At 34.8% G+C, this 23,864-nt stretch overlaps 1 protein-coding gene across 2 annotated transcripts in view; it reads right to left on the reverse strand.

The window, feature by feature from the left end:
* TTC27 (tetratricopeptide repeat domain 27) overlaps positions 1-23,864 on the reverse strand; it is a 107,145-nt gene that overhangs the window by 66,033 nt on the left and 17,248 nt on the right. For both annotated transcript variants that reach the window (XM_021392469.1, XM_021392470.1), the window contains 4 exons: positions 21,122-21,286; positions 15,966-16,102; positions 13,249-13,361; positions 8,166-8,232 (listed from right to left, as the gene is read on the reverse strand). In XM_021392469.1, coding sequence (XP_021248144.1) covers positions 8,166-8,232; positions 13,249-13,361; positions 15,966-16,102; positions 21,122-21,286 — 482 coding nt within the window. The remainder of the gene's footprint in view (positions 1-8,165; positions 8,233-13,248; positions 13,362-15,965; positions 16,103-21,121; positions 21,287-23,864) is intronic.

Here is a 23,864-nt window from a genome sequence, read left to right on the forward strand (position 1 = left end):
TAAACATATTTACCTAGAGATCAAAGGTAAAGACCACGTCTGGGCTAAGTTTAGACTTGAAAGAAGTAAAAATCGTGAGCTGTAATGGACTGAGATGCAAACAATGTCTAGAACCCGTTCAGTTCTATTACGCATATAAACAACAGTAGTTTATTAAAATAATTATGACAAGCGAATGAAGAAGCTACGGATGTTTTCCTTCAATAAGTCAGTCATGCCCTTTTTAGTTAAGCACCCCAAAGCTTCACATTTTCACAGTTCTGTTAGAGATTCAACAGACACATAAATAAACGTATGTCTACTATTAGGTAGAGGAAAGATACAGACAAATAAGTACACTCACTGCAATTCTCAGAGAATAAGCTGTAGGATGAGAAACAGTCTTATTCCAGCAATTAGCTGTCTTATACGCCGAGTTTTACTAATGCGCTATTAAACAGCTTTGAACCAGAAAAGATGTTAAAATCAATTAAAAAAATGTGTAAAGTATTTTTCTATCCTTTATTCTAAAAGTGAAACCAGTTTCTACTGACATGTATTAAAATAGTAACCAAGGAAAGAGTTCAGTTTTCGCCAATAATAAATACAAACAAAATACGATATTAATTTGGGGGAATGCAAATACACGTGCTGTTTCTCTTAGAATGTTTTAGTTCTAAAATCAAACACCTCATTTTACAATGCTTCTAGCAGCGGGAGAGCAGAAAGATCTTTCACAGTCCATTTTTAGATCTGTAAAAGTTCTCTCTCTCATCTTCTGTCTAGACTATGATAGAAGTCATTACTGAATGTGCTGGCCAACATATACTGACAAACGTACTTAAAATCCAGCTGACAAGATATGAAGTCTTTCAGGAAAAAATGCCAAAGATCCAACTTAACTAATGCAATACATGTTTAGGGATTATACAGACAAGGCAGTGAAGTCTTCCCAAACACATCGGAAACATACCAACTGATATTCAGCTCCATGATTTTTATTTCAGTTCAGAAAAGGTCTCAAATCTCAACTTCACAGATAAAAAGCATTAACAAGTGATGCATTTAAACATTTTACTGGCACTTATTTGAATAGTCTTCATAACTAACAGCCCCACTTGCCACAATCAAGGCAGCCAATCCAAACATGTCGGAAGCATTTATGCCACACCATAGCATCATATATGCTAACCATATCAATTTTACAGAGTAAAAAAGTCTGAATTTTCTCACAGTAATCATGATGCTTGTTTCTGGTATACAATGCATCAGCAATTCATGAAATACATTGGCACTGTTTTTATTTCCTGATGCAGTAATCTAATAGGCACTTCATGCAAACTACCTTCTGAAATTTTCTTGGATATGTGCTGTCAATTCATTCTTCTAAATAACAATTTGCTTATCAGTATGACAGTTATCCTAGTAAAATACATTTACATTAGAAAAAAGGGTAGCAAAGCATACTGGCAGAGTACAGGCTTTTATTCCCCCCCTTTAGTCATAATATGCAGTTTAGTACATGATCAGTACTAGAATTCATGAGTTAAATAAACATAAGTAAAATAAATGCGTACACAGCTTATGTCCATACGGATTTAAAAGTTCCACAAATTAAACTGATCTTAACATCTTAATATCTGGTCATCCACATGTGAAAATTCCCGTTTACTATTTAAACTTCCTGCTTTAAATAAAAGAAATGACACACTCTTAAAATACCAGAATTGGCACTGCTTAAAACTTTTTCCTTATGCAAGATAGATAGTACCGTGCTTTTCCACAACGTACTCAAGATAACTGAATACTTCTACAAGGACAGTACACTGTGAAAACATCTCATACCCAAGTCTGGGATATGCTCCCTGCTGAACAGGGAATAGATGAGTGTATAAATGGATATTTTCCTAAATCTAAGCTCTAAGAATTTGTTTAGGAACTTTTTTCTACAATTCATAGAAATGAATTTTCTCCTTGAATTCTCCACTCTTCAATACGCCAACAGACTTGGAACTTAAACACTTTTTTCCTACAAAATTCTTAAATTGTTCATCAATGAATCCCCACAAGAAAATGCCACCAATTCTCTTCCAGTCATTTAGCTACCTAAAATCCTAGAATATTGAAAAAAAGGAAAAAGCATTATTATTTTCATACAGAAGCAGACACCAATAGATTTATGTCTTAAGTTCATCTTATATTTTTCCTAAGCAGTTAAAATGGAAAAATACATTGACCATACCTTTTTTTTTTTTTTTTTAAAGTGACATTTTAACCATGAGAAAGGAATCAAAGACAATACCAGATCTATACACTTCAGACTTTCAGGGGAAAGAAAAAAATATACGCTTCATGACTGCCATTAAGGGCTATGACATTTGAATCAAGCTTATCCTAAATTGTGTAATATGCCAAAATCTGTTACTTTTTTTTCAGTATTTCTTTTTAGTATAGAAAGAAAGACTGTCTGGGCATTGATACAAGACATGTTCTACTTCTAGTTCAAACTACAGACATGATAGGATCAGAGTAAATTAAACTCTGTTGCTTAGAGACAGTAACAATTGACCAGTGAACAAGAATTCAGACACTGATTTTTCAGATGTTACCAGAACAACAAATATTAGAGTAATATTTGATATGTTGGGTTAGGAACAGAATGAATAAAGGGACAATGCCAGAAACAGGAGATGAGGGCAAGACATAAGAAAGCTAAGTAAACTTTAAGAATAATTCTTCCTCATACAGCAAAAGAACAAAACCAGCTTCACTTTTGGAAAATAAAGACTTGGATTACTCCTTATTTGGTTTCCCACTTCTCTCCCCATCCAAACAGACCTGTAGAGTATACAACATCACCTCAAAAACAGAAATGAATATCAGTAATGAAAATCTTTGAATTGATCACCAGAATGCTGTCATCAAGGGAAGATAAACTGAACAGAGCAGGAAGAACATCGTATTCCCTTCAGATGATATATCAAACAGCATTTTCTAGAACGTGGGATATAATTTCATAGAATCATAGAATGTCTTGGGTTGGAAGGGACCTCAAGAATCATCAAGTTCCAACTCCCGTGCTACAGGCAGGGTCGCCAGCCACCAGATCAAGTACTAGATCGGAACACCCAGGCCCCATCCAACCTGGCCTTGAACAGCTCCAGGGATGGTGCATCCTCAGCTTCTCTGGGCAACCTGTTTCACCGTCTCATCACCCTCTCAGTGAAAAACTTTGCCTCAACATCTAACTTTGTCTTCTGGATGCAATGACCTCCAAAACCTCTTTCTTTTTTTTTTTTTGGACTAAATTCTAATAGTTACAACTGGTGAAGCACATGAGAGGGGGAAGGAAAGCCTGCAACACGTCAAGCAGCCGTCAGAAGTTGCTAGAAATAATAAGTGAGCTGCTGATAGATAAAGATGAAGGAGGAGAGGGAGAAGAAAGGCTGCTGTGGGAAAAAATGTTACTAACTGTCATCAAATCTGCCTGCTAAACTTTGCAAACTCTTAGACAAGCAAATAATCAATTAATATTTAAACATGATTTTCATGTTCCTTTACCACTGCAGTTTCAGTGAGACAACTGAAATCTATTGCTTGAATAGATCTGTACAAATTATACAAAAGAGCACACTATTCTAAGAAGGAAGGGCTATTCCAAGTTTCCTCCTGCTCAGAGATGCACACAATAAATCAGGAATCTTCTCTTGTAAGAGATGATGCAAGCAGAGCTGTGGATTCCATGGATTCAGGGAAGAATGCAGACCGCAGAGGAGAACAAAGTTGAAGGAGATGAAAGTGTCAATTATGTTGAAATCTGATACTTTGTAAAATAAAACAACTTCAAACAGACTGTTACTTAATCCCAGTTTGGGGATGGAATGCAGATTTCCCCCTCACCCGAAACACATGCAATACAGCACCTAGTTATTTCACCCTAAAATACCTAAACACACACAACAGAACACAGCAAAAATAACTGATAACACTAGGTTATTTTCCTATTCACAGCACACTGTAAGCCAAGCACCAGATGCTTTGTTAATCAGCATCCAACAAATCAAGTTGAGCCTCTGCACATGATGCTTTCATGGAAAGGGGCAATTCTCTACTGCTTTATTCAGTCAGATTTCCCAGTAATGCACAACGGATCTGAAAACATACATGCATTAAATTAATAGCATTTGGATCGGGACATTCCTGGAAAATGATTCAGACTTTTGAATAAGAGAGCTCAGAAAACAAAACAAAACCTAAAGAAAAAGGGTAGAATAGCTTTTAGTTCACTAACCTACAGAAGTCTTACTAGCGCTACTACCAGGGCTTTGCAGAGAGAAAGTCTTCGCAGTGAACGTAATAAACTTGTAACCAACAGAGTCTATTCAAAATGCGCAACACTGCTTAGAAAAGAAGTGACTTTTTATAAAGCCACAAAAATCACAGCAGTAGAGACACATGGCAATCTTAATGAGCTTTTCAATACTCTTGCTGGTTATAAAACAAAGAAAACTGCAGCCATTTTCTCAGCAGAGAAAAATGCACTGCTTTTATTTAAGCTATATAAACAACTTCTCTTTAGAAACCAAATTGGCATGTTAGTTTTACAGAGATTTTAATAGGAAGACTTAACATTAAAAATCTCAATGTGCTGTGATTTGATTGCTCCCTAGTTCAACATTAATATCGCAAATGCAATACAAAAGATGACACAAAGCATTCCCATTTTCAACCTCTCTCCTCCCAAAACTCCTTTCATAGTAAAAAGCAGAAAAAAATATTCATATACATACACACACACTTGAAATGTGTACTATTCTTCTTTGCTGTGATTTTCAAAGGTACTATACACCACTAGTTTCTATTCCACTAAAAAAAAGCCCACCTTTGAAAAAAAGTCTGTCCAACTGTTTCAAATTTCTTAGTAAAAACACACTCTTATGGAATTAGTTGCTCAACACAGTGGAAAAACAAAGGAAATTAAGTATTTCCCTCTGGACCATCTTTGGAATACACAGTATTCCTTGCATTTTGACAGACTACTCTATATTCTCTAGGTCCTTAATCAGCATTTGTATTCTTTATGACATTATAGAAATAATTTTAGAACGTTCAGGTAACTCTTAGAAGTCAGTACTTTAGGACAAAGGGAACAGTTCCCAAATGACTTCAATAAACAAACAGCATTGATGTCATCCTCTTGTATTTGACTGCAGTCACCAAGCAGCTCTCAACAGCGCTATTTTTAGGTCTTTAATTTATGTAGTTTAAAATACATACATATCTTTAAGGATCTAGTCATTTTCAACTTGTGCTGATAAAAATGGGAGTTCAGAATGCCTGCTTGCTAAACTACACTTAATATGAGGCAAGACCATATCACTTATCACTATATCACTACTAGAATTCATTTCTATTATCCTTTCCCCCCCTCATACTACCTGGAAATTAAATCTCTCTGCTAGAAAGAGTCTGCAGATCACACGCATTTGTTTTGCAATATCCAAAGGAACAAGATCTCCTGATGATCCACTGATCTGTTGTAAGTGCCTTAAAATTTCTCACGAGTCCTAAGTTATCTTGAAATGACTTCCTTTCTTCAGGAAAGATAAATTTCAGCAGTAATCAGATGAATGCATGACAACCATCTAACCAGCCTGCAGATTTAGGAATCCACATGTAGGCTGAGAAGATGCCTGCTCACACACGCACACACACACAGCAGCTTAAATGATGCTAAAGAAATTACTGTGGGCGGCACTGAGATAGGGCTCATTTGCCTGTTTCACTAGGTAATAGCAAAGTTTGAAAAATACCTTAAATAATACTTCAGTTGCGCTTACTTATTCAGCTAGCAGACACCGTAACAACCAAGACTGTGTTAACATTCATATACATGCCATTATTAAAAAAAACTTACATAAACTCATATGTGATTTCTGTTTACAAGAAAGATTTGGTGTAACTGCGTTAGAATTCACACATCCGATTTGCGTTTAGTAGCACAGAGCAGATAAACAGAAAACTTAAGATTGAATTGTGTCACTACAGCCAGTTAATTAGAAAACTTTAAGCGCAAGTTTAAAAGAACATTATTCTGATATTGAAGTTTATTATTAACTCTAAAATTTTAGGTTACTAGCTACATCTAGAGTAGATGAGCTACATTAGAGTAGATCTAGACTCTAGTAGCTAGAGTCACTGCTCTATACTGAATTCTGCACTATTAAAGATCTACGTTCTTGTTTATTTTTACAGATCCTGTGTGTTGTTTTCTTTTGCTGCTCAGAGCACAGTGACAGGGATACCTACAAATATTTCTCAGTTGTGCATCTCTGCAGATCTGTCCTGACTGCAATCATTACTTAAGAAATTAATTCATCAGCTCTCGTGATTTTTGAGTAATCCACCACTAGATGGCAGAAAAATGTAGTTCAATTTTCTTACTATGGATAGTGCACCCAACAAATCTCTTATATCTCAGAATTCAGGTAATACAATGCTTCAAATGATGTCAGATAAAAGATCTGAATAAAGCTGATTATTTTTACCTAGGATATGAGCTACCTTGACTTTTCTCCTCTGTTGTAAAACCTGAAGTGTTTAAATGCTTGAAAACTCAAGTGTTAAAACAAATAAAACTCCCTCTGAATCTCATTATTCTGAAATGTACGTGAGGAGAATAGGAGCAGTCTTGTTATATACACAATGTTACCACAATATTACTCCATTTACTTTTAAAGGGATAGATTATGTGGAAAAGTTACTTTAGTATTCAAGTCTTTCACGGCCGCTTTTCTACTCAAGACTTAGGCAGTTAGGTAGTGGGAAGACTGAAGCAGAAAATATACAAAAACTCTAGGGAGTTTGGCAGGAAATACAAACTAAGAAGTGAAATTCTCAGTTTTCACAGATGACTGACCCTCAAATAAAGCCACATATTTAAAAAAAATCAGCAAGGATTGTCGTAACAAAATTATATGCACATCTGGAAAATCTTTGCATCTGTATAACCTTATTTTTGTAAAAAAAAATACATTAAGTTTCACAATTTTTTCAAAAAATTGCAATAATAGATTAACCAGTTTTCTTCATTCCCTCTGCCTTTTCTACGTGTCTATTTCCTTATTTTTTTCCCAGCTATTTCCAACCTTTCTAAAAACCAAAACAAAATGGTTTAAAAATAAAACATTTCAGAAAGTATGATAATTATTGTAGGAAAAAACAGAAACATAATACAAACCAAACTGTTTTACAGTGATTCACTTAGTTTCCTCATTCTGATCTTACATGTTCTACATTAGTATGGGTACCTAAACAAGCATTAATTAAAAGTCAATTTAATAAAAAGATAAGGATTTTTTTTTTCAGGCTTATTTTTAGGACCATAAAAACATTAGCATGGTTAAACTTAGCGTCCTTAATCCTTTTATATAACTACGAATGCTAGTCATAAAATTCTAACTCTAGAAATCTATGGGATTTTTGTTGAGATCCTATTTGCGAACAAGAACTTACTCTTTCAGAAGGCACTAATATGGAAAAAAGTATAAGACTGCAAAATCTGAATAGGAGAACAAGGGCCATATATTTTACCAAAGCTGAAGTCTAACATAGCACAAAGAAGCAAAAAAATGGCAATAAAATTACCAGCCTTTCCCCCTCCATCTCTCAATTAAATTACTGTTGAAAAACACAGAAAAACAGAAGACATGGAAAAAGGAAAAGGTACAGCGTATTTTGTCTTGACCCAAAAAATACATTTTAAAAATAAGGAGCTGGAATTTTCAAGTCGTCTTTGGAACTTATGAAATTGTTCTGTAGCAACAGGCAAATTAGCCATTAATCTGGGAAGAAGCATGTTTGTGTGGAACATTTCTTAAACTGAATAAATCTGGTAGAAGAAACTTGCAGCTTCTTTTGAACTCCTCTTACAAAACACCGATTAAAGAAGAGACTGAGTTTTGAGATGTCAATCCTACCCTACATGAGAATGACTCAAAATGGAGTAGAACTTTAGCGTCTCTTTAGATTCTTGAAATAAGAAAAAAATACTGAAACAATTGAATACTAAAAGAAATTTGCTTCACAGTTCCATGATTAACGTGATAGCCAAATTACTGCTTGGTACATAACTTAGTACATAAGTGAAAACACGTTTAGTAAAAAACTTCAGAGAAGTTACTTACTGAAGTAAAAGCCAAAAGTTCCTCTTCGGTTAATTTGTGTATCGGATTGTTCTTTTGGAAGTCTATGCTGTGAAGAAAAATAATAAAAAATAATGCTGATTTATTCTTTAGCACACAACCAGGTAGAATACATCTCTCAAACTTGCAGAAATCTAAAATATGCTCTGGAAAAGCATTACAAATACAAGTGGCAGCATGCAGTTACAATATTACAATGCGATGGAAAGCACAGCAATAATAGCGGGGTGGCAAAGTCCTAGGCTGCAGCAAGTGAGGATAAGCCCAAATACAGCAGCCATGGACACAGAACAAAGAGTAAGCAGCTTCTTCCCTTTGTAAGGCCTCAGGTAGGCAGAGATCTCCAGCAAGATACCCTTGACTCCGCTGCCAGTAATTAAATGAGGTCTGGGAAGGGGTGGCTCCTGGTTCCAGCCCTTCTGGTCATTCAGGTACATTGCATGCACCTGAGCTCCCCTGGGTTGGCTCTGCCTTCCCACCAGGTGCTCAATCACTGGTTCAAGCCATGACTTAGCATTTCTGCTACAGTAGTGTACACACGCAGAACGTGACCAAGACTTCAGAGCAGTCACAGAAAAGAAGAATCATTTCACAGGACAAAGATACTTAACGGTACCTTCTCCAGGCCATACTAACCTGAAATGACTTACTACATTCACATTTACAGTTTTAAATTCATTCCCTGTTTTTACAGAGGTCTGTTTTCAGTTAAAATTCCATGACTAACTGAATACACATTCTACAAAGCAAAAACACACTAATGCTCAAAGAGTGATGAAGGGTAGTCTCAAACATACACTCTGTTTCTAGTCACTCAAGGAACATAACCACAGGAGCACACCTCTCAACTAACTGATGTTACTACTAACTTCTTGTACACCCAGGGGAAACCCAGAAGAATACAGAGAAGAGAACTGGAATTATTTTTTCCACAGTTGGACAATATTGTATAGATAATAAAGAAATTAGGTTTCCAGCTTTATGTGGGTGTACTGTCTCCTTAGACAACAGCCCATCAATATCTACAAATATACTACCAGACACCTGGAAGCAGCAGAAAGAGAAGCAACAAGGTTACAATTCAAGTTCCTTGTGAAAATAAAAGATATAAAGTGAAAACATAACCTAAATCATACAACAGAGTATGCATATTCACCAAACCTATATAACGGCTACGTACACACGCTTAAAATGAGGATGCTATTCCTTATGACCTGAAGCCTGCTGTAAAGTTTAAGTAAAAAGTACAAATGTAGTATATTAACTGTGATGATGCATCACAGAAATTATTCTCCCTTCTTTACATACTTACTTTGTAGAGAAGACTTTGCTGCAATCTAACTTTATTCTTGCTATACAGCTAATTCTTTAGAGATAATTACCATTGCTGGCTAATGAGTTTGCCCAGTCTTTATACTTGAGAATATTTAGGAAGGCTATACACACAGTGAGAAAAGAAGACTAGACTGCCCAATGTGTTTCATTTCTTCCTCTAAAGAAAATGTAAGAAGTAATTTTAAGAGAACAAAGTGAAGCACTCATGATAGGAAAACAACCGACATCATTCAAGCACTCATGTCTTTACCTTCACATGCCCAGAAGAACAAACTAATCATATGTGTAGCAGAGAGCCAAAACTACTTCCTGATGGCATGGATCTCTTGCACGTTCCACCTCCATTAAATGGAGGACTAAGGAAAAAACAAAGTTCTCATGAGAGTGCTGCTTCAGCATTTCTGAAACAGCCATTCTTTAGGTACCACTAATATACATCCAACTAGCGCAACCTAGGAATGAGTGTAGATGAAACGTTCAGGAAATTAAGCGATACGATTGAAATAAATTTCATTCTGACTAAGTAAATGGCATTTATTCATAGGATTTCAGCCAAATACAGGTATGCTGAGAGACTGCAGTAGCATGATTAGACCCACTTTGGAGATTCAATTTCCTACTTCTGTTAGGAGACAAGATCCTTCTTACCTTCGTCCTTTGCAACTTAGTAAATCTATCATTCAATAGTTCTCTTCTTCATATTTTCTTACCGAACTTCCCCTAAATTTAAAAGTGGAGACAACACAAAATCCCAAAGTAAACTGAAACGTGTGCTCCATTTTTGAAATTACTTTTTAAATGAGCTATCACAGAATCTAAGTGGCTTATGAGAGCTGCTCTCTCATTTTGTTGATTAAAATACTAACATTTAAAAGCGTTATATAAACTAAAATAGAGAATCTAGAAGGATGCCAGGTTTAGAGCTGATAATTATTCACTCCAACATGAGCCAAAAGAATGAGCTGCTCAAGCTCAAATTATCTAACTGCAGTTCTTTAGAGTTGATCATTTCATTAGAATTCCTTTTCTTCTTCTAAGCGACAACAATAAACCTCTGATCAATCAACCAAATAGTACTATAACAACACAAGCACATAATAAAGCACACTGTGTGGAATAATGAGCAAGAGAGAATGGGCATTACTGATGAGAATTTTTTGAGAAAGACAACCACAACTTTCCTACACATTTGTAAGGAATAACATTAGTGGAGTAGTTGAAAGGCAATTTATACACTGAAAGTAAGCTTTAAGAGATCCTCTAAGTTACCTTCAGATAAATGTTTGTCCATTGTCTCTTTCTTAAAGACCTCCCACGCCAGACATTCCACACCCTCTTCAAACACCTTACAGGAATGTTTCACAACATCTGGTACAAGCTGCATGTTTGCAGCCACAAGGAAATACCAACTACGCTTTTGGTACGATAGTGATGAGTAAGGGCTTAGAATCGCAAGCAAAGATTTGGCTGTGCCTTGTCCCTTCCTTGTATATTAGCTGCTACATTAATGAAGCTTTCCTCTTCTTCCCACATAAGATAGTTGTGCTATCAATTCTTTATTTTTATTTTTTGAAAGCGTTAGACAACACTACTAGGAAATCCATCTGTCATGTATCACTTCTTTCCTTGAGATTTTCTTTCTCATGGAAACAGAAAAATAATGCAGAATTTTTGTATATCCTAAAAATATACTGATTCAGACAGAAAGGTTTCCTTATTCTAGCACAGATTTTTGTCGCAGTTCTTTGAAGCATATAGATGGAAGATGTCCATCTCAAAGCCATTATAAAATGGTTTTAATTTCCATTTCTGCCACATCCATGTTCAATGCTTTAAGACACACAAGTATAATAATGCAACCTTGAAAGATAAAGAAGAAAAATAAAATTGTTCTAATGATTTTCCATACCAAATCAAATCTAAAGCTGTATTTTACATCTGAATCTGTTTATAGAGTAGAAATGTAGCTATGCTTTAAGCATTTATGACATTCTTTAGGCAGATAAAGAAGAACCTTAGAGTAAGTTCTACTCCACAGCAGGAAAAGTATTTGCTCAGCAAATCAGTAAAAGCTAGATTGCCAGTAGTTTGAAACTTACAACCAATTATTTAATCCGATTAGTCAGATCTACAATAGCAGTATAATGGATAAAATTGGGAAGGTGAGATACTACAGTCTGAATATAAGACAATAGTGTGTTAGAAAATGAATTGCACATGAAAATGCTTCTCATAACGGAGATATTCATCATGCCACTCTTCCCTACTTTTGTCTCCAAATTGGATTTAGATGTGACCTTGAAGAGAAAGAAAGCTTAAATCTCTGGAAATAAAGAAAATGGAAATAAAGAAAATACAAAGTCACAGTACATACTCTACTCATGATTTTTTTTCACTGCAGTGAGTGGGCTGAATAGTTAAAGGACATAGCTGAAACCAGAGATGCAGAGCTTCATGCTTCACTTGAACCTAGCCAAGCAAACGTCTAGGCCTTCATAAAGCTGCAATCTGAGAAATGGGCATAAAAAGAGAATACAACTTTCTCTCCACTAATAATTTTCACTGCACTTTATGCAACAAGAAGAGAAGAAATAGCTGGAAACACTGACAAGTGAGTGGGGAAAGTTGGGGTGGGTGGGAAAGCATCAAGATTGTAACTTGAGCTAAAGAACAAGCAACAAGCCACAAACTACAAAGGAACAATCATCAATTTCTGGATTGCTAGCTTAAGCCACTGAATTCTCTCACTGCCCTTTGGCTGGCCTGTTATTGCTGTCACCCTATAACAAACATGTATCTTAAAACATCCATATGCACAAAGAAAACAGGTCTGTCTGAGACCTAGGAGCTTGAATTCTTTTACTATTCTACTCCCAGCTTTCTTTTGGCTTGACAAGGTATTTCAGCAGTACTGCAGATTCTTTTGATTTGCAAGTTACAGTTTGGAAATTTGCTTTTAGAGGTAAGAATGATGAATACTGTAACAAAGTGACTGTTTTTAGTTTGCCACACAAATACTTCTGAAACAATCACACAGAAAGAAGTATGATAAAAACATTATTCTACTTAGTAGACACTTGTTTATCTATAAGAAAACTAGGGTATTCATTGACAGCTAGCTTCTTATTTTCAAATCTCAAGTTGCTATTACTCTTCTGTGCCACTTCTAAAACCCACTCAACGCAGAACTCCTTTAAGTCAGGAAAAGAAAATGCATGAGCAAAACCAGAAGAACTTTGTATTATAGCTTGTAACTAGCAGTGGACAGTCTGAATCTGTACGTGTACTCCTACTGCACTGAAAAGAGGGGCAGAGATTTTCTTGAAATATATAGATGATTTTCACAGCAAGATAAGCATTACAGACTCTGAGAAATATTTCCGAAATTTAACAAATGTCATCACAATATAGTAACTAATTGTCACTGACATTTGAAAGATGATTAAACTCAGGCACAAAGGAAAAGATTTTTTTCCAGGATAATACAATGATATAGTCATTAATGAAATACTGCTGAAAATCTGTTCTGGACATTAACATTTACTCTAAAGAAGCTGAAAATGTGTTTTTATTTTTCATTTTTTAAGCTTTTTGGTCACACTATACAAAGAAAGCAAAAAAATCCCATCAGCTTCCCACTTCATTATTTCCTTACCACAAAGATTCATGTGAAGGAAGGCTGGGAGGTGTATTTATTTATTTTTAAAATGTAATCAAAGAATTAACTTACCAAATTCCAAGGATTACTGCAAGCTCTTCTGCACACAGATCAGGTACCCGGTATTGATCAGCATCTGCTAATTTTATCTCATTAAGCAGTGTATCATCATTTAAATCACAGTTCTGTTGGAGGAGAAAAATACATTTTAAACTAAAACAAGTTGTGAAATATAATAAAAATAGTTTCAAATAAATTTATGCCTTTAAAATGTGAAAAAAGATTTTTTTGAAAAGGCTAACATAAACATCAGAAAAATGACTTAAATGGAAGGCAATTTGTACTCATCTTGAATCCTATCCTATCATGATTATCCCTCTGACCGAGACAATGGAAGAAAGCATAACTCAAACCATTTTTGCTACAAGTATGTTGGTTGTTATGCAAAATGCCAGTGAGTTACGGCATTCAGGGACACTTTAATGTTACCTGAATATTCTTAAATAACGGATAAAGGAAAATTCGCTTTTCAAATTGTTGCACACACTATTGTTTATAATCTCCTTCTCTACTATACACAACCTGTTTTGTTTTATCTGTGACATTAAAGAGTTTCCTAACACACAGGTTTTCAGGCTAGCATCCACAGACCATACTCTGGGAGTGTACGGATTTATTTTTAAGTCTTAGCAAACTGTAACCAAGTAAAGCATGCCTACTGCCAGTAAAACAGAATTCTTAACACAGAAAACAGTTTCTGCTTTCTTTGTGTTTTTAAAAGAGTATTCAAAATTCAAGAAACACAGACAAAACAAAACAAACAAACAACAACTCACTGAACTAGCACCTTCATATCCTCTGCCTTTCAGCAGTGAGGTCAAAATGTGGGTCCATAGAAGATTTGAAAGTGAACAGGAAGGCTTTGAAGTGGATTATTTGCATTCATCACCAGTATTTTTATCACTATATAAATGCAACTAAATCATGGTTTGACAGAGAATGCGCAGAAAGTCACTGTTTTATTTTTAAGAGGAAATAAGAGATTCCCATTCAGAAGATATATTTAACAACTCTGTCGTCTACTTCCCTTAATCCTTACCGATGCTACACAGTCAGATCTACCACTTCCAGAGGCAAATGATTTTAGAACTGAACACTATACTAGTATAATAATATTACTTCAACAGATGTACCAGAAATTACAATTTATAAGGCAATTAGTTAAAAATTTCCAGCTTCTGGTCTACATAACTTTTAAATTCTACCCTGTATTAACAGCATGACTTCTACTCCTAGATTTAAAGAAAAAAACAAAATCTTATCCCAAAAACATAACAAGAGATCTGAGTAGTGTAAAACTGAGCAAATGTTTTTTGTAAATTAGTACTTCTAAATAAATAAATCTCTCATATCAAGAGTCCGAATGCGATACCTCAAGCCTGAGGTTTTCCTTCCACAAACACACTGTCAGTCTAACTGATCGTGCACTTTCAGATCATGTAATCCAAAGAAAACTGATCTGTGAGCCAAACTTGGAATTTATCACCTGAAGTATTTATTCTGCAACACAACAGTTTTCCCTCTAGTGCAATCTGAGATATTACAGCTGCTCAGCACCAGAGGCAAGTAGCTTGGCCCGTATACAAACTGGCAGAGACAATTCTATCAGGAAATTCTCTGCTAATCCAGGCCAATTCCTACTTTCTAGAAAAATGCAGTATTTTACTTTATCTGCAAACACTGCATGTAAAATAAGATTAGTGAAAAGGGAAAGAAACTTCCTATTTAATAATTTTTCAGCATTCTATATATCTTCCATAAACTTTCTTCTAAAAGTCTACAACGTACACTGAATAGCTAGGATAAACTTAGAGAAGCAATGCTGTTGTCAGTAGCTTTTTACAAATAGAAAATAGCATTAACTCCAATTTTGCCTAGAAGGACTTCGAGGTACATCCAGAGCCAACTAATTTGCGACCAGACAAAAGAAAGACTAGGGCTCACTGTTATAAATTACTGACAAATTATATGAAGTCATATTTTGATACTGAGTTATCAGCAAATACATGGTAGAAAATGGAAAAACAAAATCATAAATCACTAATACAAGGCACATATAAACTGGAGAGTCAAGCCTGGTCTCATACCTCTGACAGGACACTTACACATGACATGAATGAAATGCGCGAACTTGAAATACCTTAGGTTTTCTTCAAAGCAACGCATGGTTCTATTAATACTATTTTGTAGGATTTCTAACATACAATGTAAATACACAAATAAAGGGCTTTGACAATTTTTAAAAAGTAAACTGTGGGAATGGAAAGTCTAACTTCTTAATAGGCAGCTTAAGTACCTTAAGATAAAATTTCTTGATAGTTTCTCAGATTTGCACAAAACTCAACTCCCTTCCTGCAGCCAAAACCACTCAAGGAATGTTTAGTGACACATTTCTACTTTTCAGAAAGAGAAGACATGCTTATTTAGCCTATCTTTATTTTGAACTTCACGTTTTCAATTTAGAAATAAAGACACTGTTAAATTCTTCTGCTTAAGATTCATGGACATCTGACATAGCATAACCTTTTTATAAAAATCTGAAGGTTGAAGAATATAGACACTCTCTATCTTTTCCAAAAAACTTCAGAAATCGTATGTTTTTTCTAGGCACCATACACTTTCCTCTTGTAAACATCCAAGAAAAGCTTAAAAACATTTTCATTAAAGTAAGTTAAAAATTCTGAACGCGTTTTAAGAAATAAGAAAAACAATTCCTCTCAAATACATACCACAGTTAAGTTTTCTAGAGGAGTAGGTGATGGTGTTAGTTCACTATGAGGAGGGATAATTTCCCCTGATCTTTGGACATCCAGTATAAGCTGTGCTATGTATTTTTCCTGAAATTGTGTTCTCTTTCCCAAAGCACCTACAGAAAATTAATACAGGTTTACACTAGCAACCACTAAAAAAAAAACAAAACAAAACACAGTAATCCCATTGTATCCCCAAAAAAGGAAACATATTGTGTATCTGTTATATTTATCAGTGTTTTAACTCTGCATGATTTGTTTGCAATAGATTACATGTTCTCACTACTAGCCACAACATATAAAGAAATACACATTACAAATATATTAATACATCTAGATACATCTTGTAAATCCAGTTTTAGGTAAATTCTCCACAACTCACCACATTAACTCTTGAAAATCCAGTCACCAAATTTGATCTGTTCCCTACTCTAAAATACTAGCAATACACTGCAAAGAATTGTTCAATTTGCCTGATAAACATTGCTGACAACATAGAAACATTCAGGAAAATAAAAATGTTGTAACATCCTATAAAAGGACAACATCTTCAAATGGAAACAGTTTAACGATATCTGACAGCTTCTGCTGATTTGTAGAACCTTCAGAAAAAATGATCACAAACTGTATTTTCCAAAGCCCATTAATTTTGTTTCTAGGTCTATGTCAACATTTAAGGACAACACATAGATGCTTGAACCAAACATGAGGTATAGAAGAAAAACAAGGAAGGAATCAAATTCTAATTTTTTTCTTCAGTTTTGCATCTTTTCCATGCTCTTTTCCATCCTTTTCATCTACATTTTATTACACTAAATCGAGCCTGGCAAATTTAAGGATAAAACTATTCTGGGAGTTACTGAAAAACCCTTGAAAGACAATGCAGTCATTAGTAACAGCCAACACGAGTTCACAAGGGGAAAGTTCTGCTTAACAAACTTACACTCCTTTTGTGACAAGGTTGACACCTAGTTGATCAACTTTATGTAATCTTTCTGGATTTCAGCAAAGCTTTCAGTATTGTTCCACATAATATCCTTCTGGATTAAACATCCAGTATACAGCTAGGCAAAAACACCCACAATGCAGTGGGTGAGCAGTTGGCTGACAGATCAGGCTCAAAGGGTTCTAATAAACAGAGTTACATCAGGCTGGTGGTCAGTCACTAGCGGGGTTCCACTGGGCTCTAGAACAGAGCCAGTTCTCTTTAACATTTTCATAAATGAAATGGGTAAAGACTTGAAGGCATACTGAGAATGTTTGCAGATGACAATGATTTCTGAAGAGCTGTTGACTCCCTCAAGGGTAGAGAGGCCTTGCAGAGATCTTAACAAATTGAAGGGCCAGGCAATAACCAACACATGAAGAGTGCCCAAAGTCACTTGGCTTAATCATCCTAGAAAAGATGAGACAGAAGAAAGGCCCCATGGTGGTTTACAGCTTCTGCACAAGGGTAGCAAAGGGGCAGGCACTGATCTCTGCTCTGGTGAAAGTGACAGGACCTCAGGGAACAGCACAGAGCTGCATCACAGGAAGGTCATGTTGGGTGTTAGGAAAAGGTTCTTCACCAGAGGGTGGTTGGGCCCTGGAACAGGCTGCCCACAGCAGTGGTCATGGTGCCAAACTGCTGGAGTTCAAGAAGCATCGGGACAACATTCTTAGACACTGGGTTTGAGTTTTTAGATGGTCCTATGTGAAGCCAGGAGCTGAACTTGATGATCACTGTGGTCCCTTCCAATTCTGGCTGTTCTATGATAGCTCACAATTTTTTTCTTAGGAAAATACCTTAGCTTGATGCTATTGTAGTTCACATATCATTCAGTGATACGAATGTAGTTCACACAACATTTTCAAAATTATGTTTTACAGCTACAGGTCATCATTTTAAATATTTCAAATGTGCTATGTGAAAATCATCTCAATGTTGATTGTTTCTTCAGTTCTTCATTAGACGCTCAGACAACTTTTAGTAGCTTTTAGGATGACAACTGACATTTATACCAAGTTGAAAGAAAAAACAGAGCTGCTCTTCCATTAGAAACTGGTTTCCAAGCTGCAATCAGAGAACTTCAGAACTTAAAATAACAAAATCCTACACAGAGCTAAAACCTACAAAAATTGCAGTTTTGCTTATTGACTATGATACACTACTCAGGTAATGTGAAACATAACAAAAGGAGAACTGAACACCGTCCCACTGTTCTTTTTACAGAGCCGAATGACATCAAACTCAAGTTTTAAGTTTCATTATAGTTTTGAAAATTTGCAGAATATTAAAACTTTGACGTAAAGATAATTGACTGTTCATCTGCTTAGCGGATAAAGGCCAGGGAAAGAGGCCATCATCTGTGAGAATCATCTGGCACAAACACTGTAATAGCAGTCATCCCTTTTTCTTCCTTGAGGTCATTAGGGAAATCGGTAATTAAACAGATTACTCCTTTTCTGACAAACACTCCTTTTAATGGGAAAGCTCTGTGTCAAAAGTTTTTGAAGAAATGAAAAAGGTCCTAAAAATATCACCTTCTAATCACACTGTGGGGAAACCGGATGGAAAGAGAGAGACTAGCCAGCAGTTCATATTATTTTTTACACAGTAGTATTCAATTCACAATTTTAATAATGCTTGTAAGCCATTACACTGTAATTCACTTCCTGTCATGCCTTACTGTTTAAGCCACTAAATAAAACACTCACAAAGCTAGCCATGTTACTGTTCAACTTGCTTACCACCACCCAGAAATTGTGATTTCTTTATGCTTTTGAGACAGTTACCCTTCCATGCCTTTTTTTTTTTAATTCTTTATTAATTCTTTATTATTACAGGGAAAACACATCTCTATTTTCCAGATTAAAATAAATATCACGTGCATTTATGTTGAGGAAAAAGTTTGCTTGCTTTATACTGCCAGAAAGAATCACAAAAGAGAGGGAATCTACATAACAGAGATTTTACTTACTGTCCCATATTAGAAATATCCACAGATGCATTACAGGGCATGAAAATAGCATGTGGATTTCAGGCTCTAGCACCATCTATTTTTCATACTGGATGATCTTCAATTTATTTTGGATTACCAGCCTTCATTTTGGTAAGATTATATGTGAGAAGGACCATAGCCTTCTCTTACTAGAAACTATTTCATGAAGTTATTGATGATAACGACTCATTATGAGGGACAGAACGATGTTTTTTTAATAAATTATGAATTTAGGACAGACCTGGATTAATGGTACTAAAAAAATGCACAAGCCAAAACAAGTATAATTCACGCATTTTTAAAATAACATTGGAAAAATAGCAATTCTAAATTTTTTAAGAACAGTATAAGTTTCTGTGTCGTAATAAAATACTCAGCCAGTAAGGATTACAGCCATTAAAGAATAAAATACTCATAATCTTTTCCTAAAAAGGAAATTCCCAAAACTCTTAAAAATATCTTTACTATTGGTTGAATTCTTACATTAAAGCAAAGTCTTTTTTGATGATGTCATATTCCATGCACTTAGCCAAAACATGCATGTCAAATTAATTTCTCTAGAATGCCAGCAATTCCCACATGTTCAGTTCATTTCATTTGCCTTCAGGTTAGACATCCTTCATAATAATGCTAATAGATTTATGGAGATAAACCATAGAACTTTTAGGAGTTTCACAACAACATTTTTCCAAGAGACTGTATCACTGCAATCTCTCTCTGGGACTAGCATAAATTCTTGGTACAGTCATCAAAAATAAAAACAATTCCACAGCATCCAGACTTGTTTTTCCCCCCCACTCTCCAAACAACAGCTTTTTTTCCTAGGTTAGATTTAGGGAGATTACTCATCAAAAAGCTAATTATCTCATTTAAAGAATATTTAACTGCAAGTTGAAGAATATCAGTGAATAGCCACCTGGCACATTGATTTTACCTGTTCTGAACATCAAAGGCACTGATGTTTTTAATAAAAATCAAGGAAAATGGTGGTTTTTTTTTTCTTTTTCAAGAAATGCTTAACAATATCAAGCTTGTAGTACTTGTCACATGTGCAGTACATGTTGCACACTGGAAAGAATACGATCAACTGAAATGGAATTCATTTAAACAAGGATATGAAAATTACTCCTATGCTTTGGACAGATATCACTGAATATAATCAATTCAATTACAGTTACCCAAAAACATAATGCCATGAGATTTTCATTACAGATTTTTCAAAGTTAACCTTTAAAACCTTAGAATAAATGAGCATGGAGTTCTACAACAATTATATTTATTTTTAATTAAAGTATTCAATTAACAAAAGATCTACATGGGGTAGGAACAGCTCCGCACTAAGTATAAAGGAACAGTTAACTTTGCGGTGTAACAGGTTCAGAGGCTGCAAGTTTCAGTTCCTACAATTAACAAGTCTGTAGAAAAAAAAATGGGTACAAAGGTTTTTCCATTTCTTCCTATGAACACTCAAAAGCCCTCACACCAAAAAATGGTGTGCTTTGTGACATTTTGTTTACGTCACAGAACCAGGTAGAACAAATAATCTCTTACCTATATACGTAATTTTAAATAAAGTTACAAGTGCAGCAGTCTGATCTTCCTGACTCCAAAGAAGCAGTTCTGAAAGGATGATTACATGGTCTCTATAGTGATATTTTGGTATTTCTGTTTGTGAGCAATTTGAGTTTTTCCTACTTATTTCCTGCAACAACAACAGTCTTGATTGAAACTTTTAAATGTTACTTACATGGAGGTCTAGACTAGTGGCATGAAAGGTGAAAGACTGCATCATGTCATCATTCAGATGTCTTTAAAAGTATATAGCAACCCACCCCTACCTAACACAAAGATGTATACATCATCACACCAACCAGATTTAGGAGTCCCCTAACAGAGACAACTAGGTCTAGAATTTAAGTACAACAAGGATGGATCATAATACTACAGCTGGTCAGATACTCATGTTAAGGATGACACTGTAACTAGATAGCATATTTTTCCTCCTCCTTCCAAGCAATGCTAATTCTCAGAAAACAATCAAGTCCTACCTGCTTAGAATTCAACAATTCTTTCTTTTATTCAGACATATTAAAAAAAACCAACTGTAAGTTACATTGATCCAACCACTTTGACAGACTGTGCAAGCAAACTTACCCGTTAGAGTAACCTGCAGTTTTGCTATGTCTTTAGCTGTATTGAAACACTGTTTAGCTTTTTTGTACTCATAGTAATACAAAAATGTATAGGCGCACTCAAGATTGAACTGAACTGCTAAGTGCCAGTCTTCATCGCCTGCAAACAAAGCTTCTGCTTCTGTCACTACAAATCAAGAAGAAAAAAAAAGCCATCAGGACACAATCCCAGTGAATGATATTTTAAAATTACATTTAAAATCATAAGAAAGGAAGTCCGTCACGATTAAAGTTAACCTCCATACGTTTAAAAACACACAGTGTATAATAGACGTACCTATTTAAATCATTTTTTAAGTCTTGTATCTCAGGGCTACAACTAGAATAAGAACAAAAGTTCAATATTCTCTTGTATTTTACAGTAAGGCTGAGCTGAGATGTTGGTTTTGCAGAAAATATATAACTCTAATCTTCAAGGACATGCTAAAGAATATAGGAACTCAGAATACAGCATGTTGAAGTAAACAAATACCGCCCTTAATTAGTACACTTTAAATGAGAAATTTGAAGTTTGGCCAGTAGATTGAGGACTGAACTGGGACTTCAAACACACTGGTTTTATTTATTTTTTGCAATGACTGATTTACTGAGTGATAACGACCACATTTTCCACCTGAAAAGCAGAAAATATCTCGGGAAATAAATCTGAAAACTTCAGGAATGATAACTTCATATTTTTTCATCCCTCACAGAAGCATTAATATTTCTATATATTTACATTGTATCTATTGAAATACAGTGAGAAATTATATTCTTGCATGGTAAAATACAGGCCATTAAGTTGAAAACCATTCATGTGATTTGTATTTAAATGGAAGAAAATATTTACATAATAGAATTCAGTTCCAAACATTTATCTAAAAGGACTCATACCTAGTACTGATGTACACACTGTTTTACTTAATGGATACTTAGATATTCAAACAATCTTTATACAGATTAGTAAGAAGTCTAGCTAGATGAAAAATAATACAATTAATATTAGTCATTTTGTGGTGTATTTTATTTCTCCTATGGCTGAACAGATTCTAGCTCATATGCTTTTCCTCCTCCTCCCCCATCCCACCCCAGAATATTCAATAATCCTCAAAATCTTTCAATTAGTACAGAAAGTTAGTAAGCTTGAGTATTTTTAATTCCCCCTACATTTAGAAAAGAAAGAAGAATTATGGTATTCTTTTTTAATTTTATAAGAACTTGCATGGACAAATTCTGCATGGTAACAACTTCATTCAAAGTCAAATTGACAAATTGAAAGATTTTGCTTAGTGAAAGCAAATGGCTAGTTTATAAATGTTACTGCAATGGTTTTCAACTGAAATAGGACAGAGAACACAGCAGGCTTACAACTATTTAAACACAAAGTATGTGCAATTTAGTCACCATTTTAAACAAATCACTTCAATACTGAGAAAGTTAACTGATTATAAACAACACATCTAAGTAATGTATACTCTTCATTAAGACATCATCTGAGTCTTATTGTTTTTGTCCACATGATTAAACATTTTTTTTTTCTTTAAAGAGATAATAGTGAAAGGACCATAATGTCTTTCCAGGAAAAGCTTATTTTTTTTAATAAAAAGAGTGAAAAAAATATGTATTTCAGTAAATCATTTAGTCATCTGCCATCTTTACCTGCTTTCTATGCACTTTAAAGGCACAATACCAGTCTGATGGTTCTGAAGGAAAAAATAAGTTTTCCATGAGGTTTAATAAAAAAAGAAAACAAAAATTCAACGAGGGCTTTTTATTCAAATGTAAGCACTGATTTGCACTGATTTTTTTAAGACTTCGAGCTACTAAATCCTGAAGGTCTACTGTCAGTGCAAAAGAGCTTACAAGATGATGAATGTGCATATACACATATGGAAATATCACAAGAATGCAAGTTTGAATGATTTTGATTAAATTTCCAAGAAAAAAAAACCAGGTTATGGCCTACAATCTGGCATTACTTCTTCATTTTTCAGTAGCTAACAAATTTTAACAATTTGAATATAAAATTATTTGCACTACAACCATATATATGCTACAATGAACTAAAGAAGTGCACTGATCTTTTCTTTTTAAATATTTGAAACATTCAGTATGGTTACTATGACAAGTAAGACCTGTGATTTCTGGCAGCAGCAAATCCACAAACTTAAAAATTGTTCAACTTGATTAATCAGTATTTATGATTTTGTACTGTATTTTGCAATGTATTAATAAATGGTCTTACACTCCTGATCTAAATAACATGTATTCAAAATGGTAACCACAAAGGCATTGTGGAAAGCTTCACACCATTACTAGTATAGATTAGCTGCACAAAAGCACTGATGTTCCAAATGCAGACATCTCTCTGCCATGTCATACCACGTTTTAGCACGGAGCAATGATGAATGGGAAGCGGCATTAAGCCCTTCAGGTTTTGCACAACAGCTGCTGCAGAACAGCAGGGAATCACCACAGCTGTCTTACATTTAGGTGATGATGCTGAACTTAGAGTTGACAGCAATATTTTAAATGGTTTCCCTCACAAATTTGAACTTTTCTATTTTAAAAAAAGAACAAAAAAAGTTTCCCAGTCAAGTTGATTCAACAAGTAAGTTTCCCAAGCCATAATCAAAGGCTATTTTGAAGGCGTAATAATTATTTTATGGCATATATAGGCATTTGTTTGAAACCCCAGATGGCTTTAATGAATTAGAAAGCTAATA

This window comes from Numida meleagris, chromosome 3, assembly GCF_002078875.1.
Source record: "Numida meleagris isolate 19003 breed g44 Domestic line chromosome 3, NumMel1.0, whole genome shotgun sequence".
NCBI lineage: Eukaryota > Metazoa > Chordata > Aves > Galliformes > Numididae > Numida > Numida meleagris.